The sequence below is a fragment of the Hippopotamus amphibius genome, chromosome 8 (assembly GCF_030028045.1).
Source record: "Hippopotamus amphibius kiboko isolate mHipAmp2 chromosome 8, mHipAmp2.hap2, whole genome shotgun sequence".
Lineage (NCBI taxonomy): Eukaryota > Metazoa > Chordata > Mammalia > Artiodactyla > Hippopotamidae > Hippopotamus > Hippopotamus amphibius.
In genome coordinates this window covers 21,918,884-21,934,124 of record NC_080193.1, presented here as the reverse complement: position 1 = coordinate 21,934,124, position 15,241 = coordinate 21,918,884, and the positions used below count along the sequence as shown (strand labels likewise).

The 15,241-nt window shown below is 57.9% G+C and overlaps 1 protein-coding gene across 2 annotated transcripts in view; it reads left to right on the top strand.

Moving 5' to 3' along the window:
• The window catches only part of DHX37 (DEAH-box helicase 37), a 30,273-nt gene that overhangs the window by 13,159 nt on the left and 1,873 nt on the right, over positions 1-15,241 (top strand). For both annotated transcript variants that reach the window (XM_057746278.1, XM_057746277.1), the window contains exons 7-25: positions 534-630; positions 1,915-2,028; positions 4,283-4,384; positions 4,592-4,706; positions 5,367-5,462; positions 5,662-5,744; positions 6,565-6,709; positions 7,147-7,223; positions 7,558-7,790; positions 9,325-9,436; positions 11,261-11,367; positions 11,520-11,708; positions 12,132-12,256; positions 12,371-12,487; positions 13,332-13,504; positions 14,221-14,335; positions 14,447-14,584; positions 14,769-14,863; positions 14,959-15,032. In XM_057746278.1, the coding sequence (XP_057602261.1) occupies positions 534-630; positions 1,915-2,028; positions 4,283-4,384; positions 4,592-4,706; positions 5,367-5,462; positions 5,662-5,744; positions 6,565-6,709; positions 7,147-7,223; positions 7,558-7,790; positions 9,325-9,436; positions 11,261-11,367; positions 11,520-11,708; positions 12,132-12,256; positions 12,371-12,487; positions 13,332-13,504; positions 14,221-14,335; positions 14,447-14,584; positions 14,769-14,863; positions 14,959-15,032 (2,307 nt within the window). The remainder of the gene's footprint in view (positions 1-533; positions 631-1,914; positions 2,029-4,282; positions 4,385-4,591; positions 4,707-5,366; positions 5,463-5,661; positions 5,745-6,564; positions 6,710-7,146; positions 7,224-7,557; positions 7,791-9,324; positions 9,437-11,260; positions 11,368-11,519; positions 11,709-12,131; positions 12,257-12,370; positions 12,488-13,331; positions 13,505-14,220; positions 14,336-14,446; positions 14,585-14,768; positions 14,864-14,958; positions 15,033-15,241) is intronic.

Sequence of the window (15,241 nt, the reverse complement as noted above, 5' to 3'; positions counted from 1 at the left end):
GCCACCTGTCGTGGAAGCACGGAGTCCTGACCACTAGACCGCCAGGGAAGTCCCTGGGCTTTTTGGGGGGTTTTTTGTTTTTTTTTTTTTTTGGTTTTTGGTTTTGTTTTTTTTAGGTTTTTTTTTTAAAGATGAGGACTCTGAAAACCTAATTGCAATACCATCACCATCACTAAAGAGTGTATCGTAGCTCCCACATGTGCTCCAGTTCGTGTTCCCATTTCTCCTAAAAAGCTTTTATAGTTGGTTGCTGGAATCGGGCTCCCGCCTAGGTCCATGTGTCTGTTTGACTGACATGCTCTTCACTTGGCCGTGACAGCTCCCCTCCCCACTCACACTAGAGGCCAGGGTCCTGGAGAGGGAGGCTGGGTGGGCTAGTGTCCGGGCCTTGCTGGGGGAGCTGGTGGGCCCTGCCCTCAGCCACCTACCCCATGGGGCCAGGTCTGCTCTGCTGCCTGCCTTGGAGTAGCCACACGGCTGCAGCCCCAAACAGCGGCAGCTCTGCGGGGCTGAGCTGTAGCCTGTCCCTGCAGGGTCGTCTCCTATCAGATCCGATACGAAGGAAACGTGACTGATGAGACCAGGATCAAGTTCATGACTGATGGCGTCTTGCTCAAGGAAATCCAGAAGGTTGGTTGCCCATCTTGTGTCACAAAGCAAGGCTGCTGAGCATGGGGGCAGGGAGCTGGGATGTCACCCGGGATGTGAGCAGCTGGCATGCCAAATGTTGGCAAAGCACTGCATACCACTGTGCCGCTTGTGACCTTGGGTGAGTTAGTTAGCCTCTCTGAGCCTTGATTTCTTTTCTTTCTTTTTTTTTGTAAATTTATTTATTTATTTATTGCGGCATTGGGTCTTCGTTGCTGCGCGTGGGCTTTCTTTTGATGTGAAGAGCGGGGGCTGCTCTTCATTGTGGTGCGTGGGCTTCTCAGTGCGGTGGCTTCTCTTGTGGAGCACGGGCTCTAGGCGTGCGGACTTCAGTAATTGCAGCACGTGGGCTCAGTAGTTGTGGCTCTTGGGCTCTAGAGCAGAGGCTGAGTAGTTGTGGCGCACGGGCTTAGTTGCTCCACGGCATGTGGGATCTTCCCAGCCCAGGACTCGAACCCGTGTCCCCTGCATTGTCAGCAGATTCTTAACCACTGCGCCACCAGGGAAGTCCCCAGCCTTGGTTTCTTGATCTGCAGGCTGGTACCTTCTTCCTGATCGCTTTGAAACAAAAACTGTGTGATGCATGAAAGCACCTTGGTACAACACCTAGTAGGTGCTCATTAAATGTGAACTTGTATTTTTATTGTGGTTTGGTTCACAGACTTTGTGAGTTAGCCAAATGCATACTGCTCCTTGTTGGCTATGTGAAGTCCTCCTGGGCAGGGGTCTCTGGGGAGGGAAGAAGTAATTCCCTCCTCTGCCTTGAGGCTAGCCACGGTCACCTGGGACGGTGGCTGTGAGTGTGTTTTGGGGTCTGATGGCCCCTTTCTCTGTGGTATGTGCTGGCCTGTGGGCCCCGGTCCCCACTGACACCCTCTTGTTTCTGTTTCCTGCCTGCTCTTCCCACCCTGTGGGCATCTGCATTTGATAGCTGAGCTCTAATAGATCGTAGCAGCCTTTTCTCTGATAATTTCTCCGCCAGGCCCCAGGCCCTGTGCTGTGTACTTTACAGATAGTAATTGTCATCGAAACTTCACCATGACCCCATGAGATGGGTCCTGTTGTCCCATTTTGCAGATGAAGAAACAGGCCTGGGAGGTGAAGCCACTCGCCTGGGGGTCATGGGACCCCCAGCAGGCCGAGTGCTCCTGGATCTGTGTCGGCTGCCAGAGGGGCTCCTTGAGTAGGCGCTTTGGGGTGCTCGCTGACCCTGGGGTGCTCAGGCCTGGTGGCCGGCCCCCCCCAACCCCCTCCCTCTCCCTCCAGGACTTCCTGCTGCTGAGGTACAAGGTGGTGATCATTGACGAGGCCCATGAGAGGAGCGTGTACACCGACATCCTCATCGGCCTTCTGTCTCGCATCGTGTGTCTCCGGGAGAAGGTAGGCAGGAGGCGGGGGTGCCAGGAGCCCTGAGTCCCAGGCCACGGCTCCGCGGCCCATGCCCCTCCGTGCGCAGGCTGCTGCTGTGAGAGGGTCTCCCGGGAAAGGACACCCCCACCCCTGCCGGGCCTGGTGCTGGGTTGCAGGTCTCCGTATAAACAGACCCTGTGTGATTCCAGTCCTGGGTCCAGCCTCCTCGTTTGCTGTGACCCTTCCCTCCATCCAAAGCAAGAGGCTCAAGTTCATGGTGGGACGGGCCCCACCGCAGCCAGCTTTAAGAGGCCAGCCAGTTCTTTGAAATCTGCAGAGCTGGCAGGGCCGCCTAGCCAAGCCCTTATGCTCCATGTGCTCTGAGACACTTGCCCTGCACCCGGCCTAGGGTCAGCCTCTCCCTCCATCTTCCCAACCCCCGATCGGGCAGAGGTGGGCGTCCAAGGGATGCTGCCCTGGGGTAGGAGTCCTGCCAAGAGGTTGACGCTTTACCGTGCCCGGTTCTTAGAAGTGCGGAACCTTTATCAAACTGACATCAGTTCTGTGTGTGCTGTGTGCCAGGCACCGAGCATGTCTCAGCAAACAGGACCGAGGTTCCTGCCCTCCTGGGGTTTCCATTTCCGTGAGGGCAACTGGCAGTAAACAAACTCAGAGAACCTGTGAGGTGGTGACAGCCAAAGCTGGGGCGAGGGGGCAGCGCCAGGCAGAAGGTGGAGGGTTGATGGTGAGAGAAGACTCACCGAGAGGGTGGCCTTTGAGTGGGGGGCTGGAGGAAGCGAGGGAGTGAAGAATAGCAGGTGCAGAGGCGTCAGCATGATACCTGGGGGCTTTTTCTTTTGTAACTTTATTTGACATAGTGGCTGCACTTCACGTGTGCAATTCAGTGGTTTTTCGTGTACTCAGAGGTGTTCTACCATCACACAATTAACTTTAAATATTTTCATCACCCTGAAGAGAAACCCTGTACCCTTTAGCTGTCACCCCTGTCCTCCTACACTCCCCGTATCTCAAGATACCCATAGCCTATTTCCTGCCTCTGTGGATTTATCTGTTCTGGCTATTTCACATGGTGAAATCACACAGCACGTGGCCTTCTGTGATGGGCTTCTTTCACGTGGCATGTTTTCAGCATTCATCCCCAGTGTAGCCCGTGTCAGTACTTCATGCCTTTCTGTGGTTGAATCGTCACCCGTCGTGTGGAGGGACCCCATTTCATACATCCACTCATCTGTTGCTGAGCACTTGAGCTCTCGCCACTTTTCGGCTCTCGTGAACACGCGTGGCCAGGTCTCCATGTGGACATGTTTCCTTTCTCTTGGGCTTGTGCCCAGGAGCAGAGCTGCCGGGTCCCACAGGGACTATGCGTTTAAGCGTCTGAACATCCCAGACCGTCTTCCGCAGCGGCTGCGCCCCTCCCGTTCCCACCAGCAGTGTATAGGCTGCCAGGTCACATCCTCGCCCACACTTGGGATTTTCCCTTTTTTTCAGCCCTCACCATCCTAGTGGAGATGAAATGGCATCGGACTGTGGGCTTGATTTGTGTGCTGAGAGTGGTCAGGAAGCCTGGTGGGGAGAACCGGAGATGCACGGGGTGGGGCCAGACGGGGGAGGTCGTCATGGGGAGGAGGCAGGGCCTCTGGTCTGCGCTGTGCTTCTCACTGTGGCTTGTGTTCACCAAAGACACTGAACTTTGGGTCTGGAGTTTACGAGCCTCAGAAGAGAGCTTCCAAAGGCTCAAGAGCAGCGCCCACCATGGGGCACAGCAGGTGCTGCCCAGGGAGCTGGGCACCCAACACCCCCACACTGCACGCACCCCCTGCAGTCAGGCCATGCCTCCCTGAACTAGGGGGCAGATGGACGGTCACGACGTCGGGGAGTGGGGGACGCTGTGCCTGTGTGTCGGGTGGACCCCAGGCCCAGCCCTCCGGTCTCACCTCTCACCTCAGAGCTTGACTCGAGGGGCATCTTTTTTCTTTTTTTGGCCACGCTGCACAGCTTGTGGAATCTTAGTTCCTCAACCAGGGATTGAACCTGGGCCCCCCCAGCACTGGACGTGCCGAGTCCTAACCACTGAACTGCCAGGAGAGTCCCTCGGGGGGATCCTAAGGGCTCCTTTCACAAGCCAATGCCTCCCACTTCTTCCACTTTTTCTGGGATCTTTGGCAACCAGACAAGGGACTGAGGATTGGGGGAGGGCAGAAGTCTCCCCTGACCCCGCCGTCGGCATCACCGGCTGTGGGTCCCCGGGTCTCTCGTCCCTCAGAAGCACCTGCCGCTGAAGCTGCTCATCATGTCGGCCACGCTGCGGGTGGAGGACTTCACCCAGAACCAGCGGCTCTTCGCCCAGCCGCCCCCGGTCATCAAGGTACCGTCCAGGCCGGGCTCTCGGAGGCAGGGCCCCTCCATCAGCTATGACAGAGCTCGGGATGCCTGCTGCGGGGGAGATGGATGGGGCTGTAGCATCAAATGGAGACCTTCGTGGTCCGAGAATTCAGGGAAGGGGGCGGGCCCGGGCCAGGGCTCAGGTCATCCCCGACCCCCCAACCCCGTGCCTCCCTGGGTATCCTCGTAGGTCGAGTCCCGGCAGTTCCCGGTGACTGTGCATTTTAACAAGCGGACGCCACTGGAAGACTACAGCGGAGAGTGCTTCCGGAAGGTCTGCAAGATCCACCGCATGCTGCCCGCAGGTTAGGGAGGCCCTGGCTCGGAGGAGGCCGCTCCTCCCCTTCCTGACCCAGGCGTACAGGCAGCGGGGACTCCTGGCCCGTCACCGAGGGTCTCAGCGTCGTCACTTGCTTCGCTGTGCCTCCGCGTCCTCACTGGTCCCGGAGCGCTCCCAGCACCTGCCTTGCCAAGTTCCGCCCCAAGGATTGCAAGGCTGCAGGGACTAACAGGGTGAGGGTGGAGGTGGAGGGTGCCTTTGTCCCCACAGACACAGGGCAGGTGAACAGGTGCGTCCCACCTGAATCTCATTCATGACCTCCCCCCCCACGCACCCAGTTCTCATCATGTCCCCACGGCGCATGCTCCGTTAGTTCCGTTTCTCTACCCACCAGGTGATGGACACTGGGTTGCTCCCGCTTCTTGGGAATAGAGCTGCTTTCCTGATCCTCTGGGTTCGTGCTCAGGGATGGGATGTGGTTCCCATGGTAACTGTTTGGCTCCTTGTCCCAGCGCCCTCAGTGTGCAGGCAGCTGCCTGTTGCTCCTCTGAGCCTCTGCAGCCTTGGTTTGACTGGCGCTTCCTCGCGCCCCAGCTCTCAGATCCGGGCCCGGCACACGGTCACGGCCAAAGCAGCGTCTGCCACGTGAACGGCCGGGTCACATTGGGGCTGGTTCTCCCCGCAGGCGGCATCCTGGTGTTCCTGACGGGGCAGGCGGAGGTGCACGCGCTGTGCCGCAGGCTGAGGAGAGCCTTCCCGCTCGCCAGGCACAGGCCGCCGGGTAAGCCCGGGCTGAAGCCCTCGCCCGAGAGGCTGGGGGTGGTCAGCCTCCCCCGAAAGCGCCGGCCCCTGGCCTGCCCTCCCATCCCCCCAGCGAGTGGTGACTGGTGCCGCAACCTGACCCCGGCCTTTCCCTGGACCCCAGTGACCTGGCACCAGCCACGGGTGTTTTTCTCTCTAATCTGCCCGTCTTTTCCCAGAAAAGGACGATCAGAAAGATTCAGCAGAAGAAATGCGGAAGTTTAAGAAGTCACGGGCGCGGGCGAAGAAGGCTAAGGCCGCGGTACGTGGAGGCGGGAGACGGCAGCTCAGGCTCTGAAGCCGCCTTGTCCGTGTGGCCCCTGGCCCCGTGCGGCTACGCCGATGTAAATTTAACTAAAAACAAATCAGGGAGAGACTTCCCTCGCGGTCCAGTGGTTAAGACTCTGCACTTCCACTGTAGGCGTCATGGGTTCGATCCTTGGTTGGGGAGCTAAGATCCCGCATGCCACGCAGGGTGGCCAAAAAAAAGAAGCCAAATACAATTAAGATTCAACTCCTCAGTCATTTTAGACACATCTCAGGTGCCCAGGGGCCAGCTGGGGCTGCTGGCGGCCTTATTGGACAGCAAGGGTCTAGAACTTTGCTGCCTGGAGGGTCTGTTGGCTGGTGCTGCACCAGGGGCTGCAGGCTGGGCTGTGATGTAACACATTCCAGTGCTGGGGGCTGGGAGGAAGCTTCCAGAAGGCCGGGCCCTGAGCAGGGCCTGCAGAGATGCCCAGGGAGGGTGGGACAGGGAAAGGGACCCCTGGTGCTTGCTGTAGAGCTGGGGGGGTCGGGCTGGCCGGGCATGAGGGGCGCTCCCCCCAGGGCATCTGCATGACGTCACTTCTGCTTTTCCAGCGTGCCAGGCAGCGGAACCAGGGCTTCATGCATATTAACTCAGAGTCCTCGCGGCAGACCTTCTGGTCCCGTGATCATCTCCGACTCTTAGAGGAGGACACTGAGGCAGGAGGGGGTCGCGTGACCTGCCCGGGGTCACGTGGCCTCGGGCTCTGCTCGCGACGCCCATCTCTACACAGGATCCCCTGCACCCTGAGGTGCTGATGTCTTGTTTACCGTAGACACTGCCCCAGATCAGTTTGGACAGTTACTCGGTGTTGCCAGCGGGTGAAGGTGACGAGGACAGGGAGGCGGAAATGGACGAGGAGGAAGTGGTCCTTGGCTCCGACCTGGACCTGGACTTAGGGGACGACGGAGCGGTCGGAGGTGGGACCCGCCAGAACCTCTACTCCCACCGCGCAGGCTCGGGTCGAGTGATGGGCCCTCACCAGCGATGAGCCCTGAGGGCGCTGAGGTTCCCTCTACTCTCTCCTGAGCTCCTGAAACCGCCTGGCACAGAGAAGGCCCTCAAGTCTCTGTTGTGCTGGTTGTAATGGGGGCGCCACTCCTGAGCTTGGCTTTGCTGGGTGAACGCAGGCCTTGGGGGTGGGCCGGGGGGGTGGGCGGTCAGGATCAAGCCCTTAGGGGTCCCCACGCAGGGCCCGGGGCTCTCCCATGGAGGAGAGACGGCAGCATGGCCGGCTTTGTCCACCTCCCCTTTCAGTGCTCTGGGTTGAGTTGCAGGGGGGCTTCTCCAGCAGAGCAGGCAGGGGTTCGGGGCGGCCGGGGGTGTGGAGTGCAGCCAGCCTCTGCCTCCCCTGCAGGTGAGCAGCCTGATGCCTCGCTCCCCCTGCATGTGCTTCCTCTCTACTCTTTGCTGGCCCCGGAGAAGCAGGCGCAGGTAACCGTGGGGGGCCTGGGACGGATGCCTGGCGGGGGCACCCAAGGGCGTTGAGGTGGGGGCAGGCCAGCACCCAGGTCACCCTCCCCATCAGCTGTCTGATTAGCACCCGAGACTTTTGTGAGGGTACTGGGATCTTCTACCTGGAGGACAGAAACACTTCCTGCATTTAGTTTGGGAGGGGTGGCTGGAGGCGAGGAGAGGACCTGTCGACCTGGTCACCTCCAGGCCCTGCCCCGCCTGGCTGACTTCCTCTGACCTCTGTCCCGTGAATTCTTCCCTGACTCTGGAGGAACTGAGGTCAGTTTTCTTGCTGCCCGCCCCCCCATCCTAGGTCTTCCAACCTCCCCCAGAGGGGACACGGCTGTGCGTCGTGGCCACCAACGTGGCCGAGACGTCCCTCACCATCCCAGGCATCAAGTACGTGGTGGACTGCGGGAAGGTCAAGAAGCGGCACTACGACCGTGTCACTGGCGTGTCCTCCTTCCGCGTCACCTGGGTTTCCCAGGCCTCAGCCGATCAGCGGGCGGGCCGAGCAGGCCGGACGGAGCCCGGCCACTGCTACAGGTGGGGCTCCCAGGGGCCCCTCCAGTGACGCTGGGGCCGCTGTGCGGCGGTCACTCACCCACAGGCGAGGAACGGGGCCTGTGTCCTACCTTAAACTGTGTCTTTGGGGTCCACACACCCTCCTGCTGGCTTTCAGCACTTGCATTGTTTCTTTATTCTGCTACTGACATCAAGTCCTGTGTTTATTAGCACCTTTGTTTTTGTGTTGTTTTATTCACAGCTTTGTTGAGATAAAATTCACATCATAGAACTCATCATTTTAAAGTGCTCAATTCTGTGGGTTTTAGTATGTCTACAGAGTTGTGCAACCATCACCGCTATTAACTTTCAGACGTTCTCATCACCCCAAAAGAGACCCCGTACCCAATTAATCAGTTTTTCCCCACACCTCCCTATCACCCCCACCCCCAGCACCTGGCAACTGCAAATCTACTTTCTGTCTCTATGGATTTATTTACTCTGGACATTTTCTGTAAGTGGAATCAGACAACATGGGACCTTTTGTGTCTGGCTTTTTTCACTTAGCATTATTTTTAAGGTTCATCCACACTGTAGCCTGTGTCAGTGGCTTCATTGCCTTCAACGGCTGAGTAATGTTCTGTTGCTCAAATGGACCACATTTCACACATCCATTCATCTGCTGACCGCCACTTGGGTTGCGTCCACATTTGAGCCCTCTTGAATAGGGCTGCTGTGAACATTCATGTATGAGTACTTGAATGTCTGTTTCTGTGTCTCTTGGGTATATACGTAGGAGCAGAATTGCTGAGTTATACAATGGCTGTGTTTAACATTTTGAGCGACCACCAGACTGTTTTCCCAAAACAGCTACCCCATTTTACATTCCCACCAGCAGTGTGCGAAGGTTCTAGTTTCTCCACATCTCACCAAAGCTTGCTATTTTACACTTTGTAAAAATGAAAGTTTGAGGTGGTGTCTCACGGTGGCCTTGGTTTGCATTTCTCCAGTGACACTGAACAGCTTTTCACGTGGCCATTTGCACACATCTCTGGAGGAATGTCTATTCAGATCTATCATTTATTTTTCAATCAGGTTGTTTGTCTTTTGATTGGTGAGTTGTAAGTGTTCTTTGTATAATCCTGATGTGAGAGTCTCATCAGAGGTATTGTTGGCAAGTATTTTCTCCCAGTCTGTGTGCTGTGTTTTTTCTTTTTTTTCTTCAATAACTTTATGCTGTTCTTTTCAACATTGCTTTAAATTACAAAAAAAGACAATTGAGAAACCATGCAGAGAAAAGTAGTAAGAAATAAAGTAGTTAAAACGTCCCAAGTGCCGTGTGCCAGGCGCTGTTCCAAGCACTCTATGTGAAGATACCTAAAGTATCTTCACCAATCCCAATGGGGCAGCTGCTGTGTTCGCCCATTTCACAGGTGAGGAAAGTAAGGCAGGAAGAGGGTAAATACCTTGCCTAGTAAGTGGCAGAGTCAGGTTTCAATGCCAGGTAGTTTGGCTGAGTTCCTTTCTTATTTACTTACGTTTTTTTTTTTTATCGCTGGTGCTTCTCTCTGCCCAGACTGTACTCATCTGCGGTTTTCGGTGACTTTGAGAAGTTCCCCCCTCCTGAAATCACCCGAAGGCCAGTGGAAGACTTGATTCTTCAGATGAAAGCCCTCAACATTGAAAAGGTCAGTCGCAGCCCCAACCTTGCCATCACCCCACTGACCTGTCAGTGCACCTGTGTCCAGTCAGGTGGGCTGGGGCGGCCCCAGCCCCTGGTGGGCTGTTCCACCTTCCCTGCAGCCTGGGGAGCCCGGGGAACTGAGCCCGGTGGTGCTCACTCAGCCCCCTGGTGGTCTCTTGTGGGACCCGCACCTCCCCAGTGCTGCACCCGTTGAGTGGAGAGCTGTCAGTGACCTTGGGGATCACAGGATGTTCTGTCCACTCGGTCCCCTGGGAAAGGCGGGGAACGTCCTCACATTGCCCTGGGCGGGGGGTCACCCATCCCTGCCCCGCCCCAGGAGGGCTGGTCCAGGCAGAGAGAAACCCCCTCCCCATCAGTAGGCACTCCCAATCCTTCCTCCCCCCTGGCCCTGGCAACCAGAAGTCTACTTTCTATCCCTATGGATTTTACGTTTTGAGCATTTCATAAAAAAGGAGTCATATAATATTTGTCCTTTCTTGTCTAGCTTCTTTCACTCAGCATTGTGTTTATTTTGTGTGTGTGTGTGTGTTTTGGGGTTTTTTTTGTCAATTTAAACTTCATCTCTCAATCAGTTCAATTCACAGTAAGATAATATCATAAAAGGGAGGGTGACGCTTCTCATTGCTAAAAGTTTTTACATTAGCTATCTTTGGGATTTTATTTTCAGTGTCAAAGAACCTAGCTGACAGTTTGAATCGGTCAGTTGATTTCAGTGAATGTTAGAAATTGATATCTGTTTTCTATTTCTGTTGTCTTGATAACCCATGGCTGAACATCTCAGTGTTGTGTTTTCAAGGTTCATCCACGCCGTAGCATGTGTCAGAATTTCATTCCTTTTTATGGCTGAATCACGTTCCGTCGTATGGATGGACCATAGTTGATCCATTTTTTTTAAAATTTACTTATTTCTTTATCTTATTTTTGGCTATGTTGGGTCTTCTCCCGGGTGCGTGTGGGCTTTCTGTATTGCAGTGAGCAGGGGCTACTCTCCATTGTGGTGCGCAGGCTTCTCATTGCAGTGGCTTCTCTTGTTGTGGGGCATGGGCTCTAGGCACATGGGCTTCAGCAGTTGTGGCACTTGGGCTCAGTAGTTGTGACGCATGGGCTTAGTTGCTCCACAGCATGTGGGATCCTCCTGGACCAGGGCTCGAACCCACGTTCCCTGCATTGGCAGGCAGATTCTTAGCCACTGCGCCACCAGGGAAGTCCCTATCCAACCATTGATGGACATTTGTTTCCGCCTCTTGGGTGTCGTGACTAGTGCTGTTGTGAACATTTGTGTACAAATACTTATTTGAACGCTGGTTTGGAGTTGGTCCCTCTTTCTAAGGTACCATCGTCCGTGACCCCAGTCACCCCCTGTCTGCTGATCATCTCATTGTCTGGGCACATTTTCTCCTGTGATCCTGTTTATTCATGTGTACTTGCTGGTCGTCAGCGGCCCCTTCTGGTTGAATGAAAGCTCACTGGAGGCAGAGCCCTTGTCTTGTTTTTCTCGACCTCCATCACCAAGGACAGCCCCTGGTGCACACAGTTGCTCAGCTTATGCTTTTGAGTGAGTGGATGCTGTGAATGAAGGACGGAAGAGGGCCTTTGGGGTTCCCCTGGCGCGTAGATTCAGAGTTGTGCCCAGGGCTCCTGTCTGCGTGTCCAGGCCCCCGTGTCCCATGTCTGAGCATGAGTGGCGCTCCGAGGACAGGCGACGGGAGCCCCGTCTCCTTGCCAGGCCTGGGCTCGCTCCCTCCTCCAGTCCCCTGCTTCCTCTTCCACCTTCTCCTGTCTCCTGCCACGTCTCCCCGTGTCCCAGGTCCTCAACTTCCCCTTCCCGACACCTCCCTCCGTGGAGGCCCTCATTGCTGCCGAGGAATTGCTGATCGCGCTGGGTGCCCTGCAGGCACCCCCGAAAACAGAAAGGTAGGGCAGGGGCCGGTGGGAGCGGGGAGCCCACGTCCTGCCCCGTTCTCGGCCCTCTCCCCTCTCCCGAGCTGACTGAGCACCAGACCTCGTGGAGCCGAAGGCTCCTCGTGGAGCCCGCCCCCCACCCCTCACAGACCTCCATCCTGCAGGGTGAAGCAGCTGCAGAAATCCCGGCTGAGCTGCCCCATCACCGAGCTGGGCAGGACCATGGCCACGTTCCCGGTGGCGCCGCGCTACGCCAAGATGTTGGCACTGAGCAGGCAACACGGCTGCCTGCCCTACGCCATCACCATTGTGGCCGCCATGACCGTCCGGGAGCTGTTCGAGGAGCTGGACAGGTGGGGGCCGGGGGCCAGGCACTGGGGAGCTGCCCTGGGCTGGGAGATGACGTGGAGCCTGGCCTCCTGGGGCATAACTGACTCCCTGAGCGGTCTTATGCGAGACCCTCGCTCGCCCTGCGCCTGGCAGTGTTCAGATCTCTGTAGATCTCTGGAGGGTTTGGGGGTTTTTTGGTTTTTTTTTGGCTGCACCGGGAGGCTTGTGGGACCTTAGTTCCCTGACCAGGGATTGAACCCGAACCCCCGGCAGTGAAAGCGCAGAGTCCTAACCGCTGGACCGCCAGGGAAGCCCCAAGACTGTGATCATGCTGATGAGTGACCTCCTCAGGCATTTTAGGGCCTGCCCTGAGGAACCGGCGTGTCCCCTGCCCCTGTGGCCATGGGCGGCCAGGGCAACAGCCCAGGTGGTGTGTGTGTTTGCAGGCCGGCCGCCAGCGACGAGGAGCTCGCCAGGCTGAAGGGCAGGCGGGCCCGGGTGGCCCAGATGAAGAGGATCTGGGCGGGGCAGGGAGCGTCTCTGAAACTCGGAGACCTCATGGTGCTGCTGGGTGGGTGCGCTGCGTGGCGGGCGTGGTGTGGATGGAGGGTGGGTGAGTGGGGGTTCAGACGGGGCGGGATTGGGCAGCGAGTGGGTGATTCCCCACCCCCCCCCGCATCCCCAGGTGCTGTGGGGGCCTGCGAGTACTCGGGCTGCTCTCCCCAGTTCTGCGAGGCCAGTGGGCTGCGGCCCAAGGCCATGATGGAGATCCGGCGCCTGCGGGGCCAGCTGACCACCGCAGGTATGCCCTTTCCGCCAAGAACGCGACCCTGTTGACGTTTAAAGGCGTTTTGAGCGACGTCATCCACATACAGTCCATACCCGCTATTCACAGATGCCATATGTGCAGATTCACCTCTTCGCTGAAATTTATTTTAGCGCGTGGCACTTCTGTGGTCCTTCGAGGACACGCACACAAGCAGGGCAGTGACACGCGCACGCTCGCCTGTCAGGCTGTCTGTCCATCTCATTGTTTCCTTGGTGACACCCCTCTCATCACCCTCTGTCCCAGCTCACCAGGTTCCCGAAGCCCCCTCTCCCCACCTGCCTTCCAGATCCTGCTCCTCTTGTTTTTTTTCCCTTCTGCCCCCTGCCCCTCCGAGCAACAGGGCCCAAGGCCCCGCCTCCTTTCTCCCCACTGCAAAGTGTCCCAGAGCTTTGGATCCTTCTTGTGCAGAGGAAGGAGGCTTCGCCCTGGGTCTCACTCCCGGGCTCGGCTGTGCAGGGCACCTGAGGGGAGAGAGAGTCTCCACGCTCAGAGAGCGTGACCCGTCCATCTTGTCCCCCGGGTGGACGCGCTACCCACCCCGAGGCTGACAGGGCGTCGAGTGCGGGCTCGCAGCTGCACAGTCGTGGCCCACAAGGAAACTGGGGTTTTGTCTGAAGGACGAGGCAGACGTGGATGTGGGTGGGCAGCTGGTCCTGCCCTGCTGGGGGCTTCACCTCCCCAGCACTCTCAGTGGACAGGGGCCGAGATGTGCAGGTGGCTGAGGGCAGAGCTCCGAGCTGAGCGGTGTGGGGCCTTCCAGAAGGCTGGGCGGAGGCAGCCGCGGCCTCACCGTCCTCACACCTGGATCTCCCCCCAGTCAACACCGTGTGCCCTGAGGCCAGGCTGTTTGTGGACCCCAAGATGCAGCCGCCTTCCGAGAGCCAGGTGACCTACCTACGGCAGATCGTGACGGCCGGCCTGGGCGACCACCTGGCCCGCAGGGTCCAGAGTGAGGACCTGCTGGACGACAAGTGGAGGAACGCCTACAAGGTTGGATGCTGGCTCGGAGACGGGCAGCGGGGCAGTCCCTCTGGGCAGCATCCGGACGCCTGCGCGGGGCAGCCGGGGGGACCCTTGGGTCTACGCGGGCCTGTCCTCCTCCGTCATGGGTCCCACTGTCTCTGGGAGAGTCCCCACCAAGGGCTGGGGGTGGCGTACAGTGCAGTCACTTCTCCCTCTGGGGCGTGACCTTCACCCCAGCTTCATCGAATGGAGGAAGAAATCGCATTCCATACGAGTCGCCATGGTAATGTGTACAAATCAGGGGTCTGTTCGCAGAGTTATGGAACCATCACCGCAATTAATTTCAGAACATTTTCTTCACCCCAGAAAGACACCCCACAGCCATTGCAGTTGCTCCCCACTTCCTCTGAATCTCCCCACCCCAGGAATCTGTTTTCTGTCTCTATGGATCTGCTCTCCTACTCGTTTCACACAAATGGGATCCTGCACTGCGTGGCCTGTTGCACTAGCTTCCTTCACTCAGTGTCGTGTTTTCAGCGGGTCATGCTGTAGCCCGCGTCAGTACCGCTCACGGCACGATACACGCTCCATCGGCCGACACATCCCGCCGGTGTCGCCATTTGTCAGTTGACGGGCGCTCTCCTGCTTTTCTGCCTGAGGGTGTAGCTGGATTCCCGGTGGTCAGCCTCCCCTGGTGTTCGTGCATTCCCCAGACTCACGCCCACCTACCATCTCTCTCTCAGACCCCACTCCTCGATGACCCGGTCTTCATCCACCCCAGTTCCGTGCTCTTCAAGGAGCTCCCTGAGTTTGTGGTCTACCAGGAAATTGTGGAGACCACCAAGATGTACATGAAAGGTAGCGCAGCCGGCCAGCCCCTTGCCCGACCTCTGTGGCTCTGGTGAGCTGTCGCTGGACCTTTGAGGGGAGAACCCACGAGCCCCCGTCCCTTCTCTCCCGGGCCGCCAGGTGTCTCGACCGTGGAGGTGCAGTGGATTCCGGTCCTGCTGCCTTCTTACTGCCAGTTTGACAAGCCCCTGGAGGAGCCGCCCCCTGCCTACTGTCCCGAAAAGGGGCGGATGCTGTGTCACCGGACCAGTGTGTTCTGTGAGTCGGGGCGACTCAGTGGTAGCCTTGGACTCCACTGGACACAGGGTCCCGCCTCCCAAGCGCCCTGGGAAGTGTGTGTGTCCTGAGTGGTGTCACCCCAGGCAGCAGGCCCCCTTGGGGCGGGAGGCGGGGGACTGTGCAGCTCCATCGTGGCCCCTGCTCACGGGCCCCTGTGTCCCAGATCGCGTCGGCTGGCCACTCCCCGCAGTCCAGGTGGATTTTCCAGGAGGCCTTGACTGCTACAAGCACTTTGCCCGGGTTCTGCTGGAGGGACAGGTAGGCAGTGCCGTGGCTCCCTCCGCCCCTTCCGTGGCACCATGGGCGGGACGTGAGCCCCAGATCCCTCACCCCGTCCTGTGGTCTCTCCCCAGGTCTTCCCCAGGCTGGCCTCGTACAAGGGCTGTTTGCTCTGCAGCCCCAGCACAATGCTGAAGACGTGGGCCAGGTACAGGCTTTCCTGGGAGCATCGGGGCGGGCAGGTGGCAGGGGGAGCTGGGACGAGTCTCCTGGGGCTATCATAACGTCCCCACCCACGGAGGGGGTTGAAACAACAGAAACGTGTTCTCTCATAGCTCTGAGGCCAGAAGTTCAAAGTTAAGGTGTCAGCAGGGCCATGCTCCCTCTGAAGGCTCCAGAGGAGGATCCCCTTGGCTT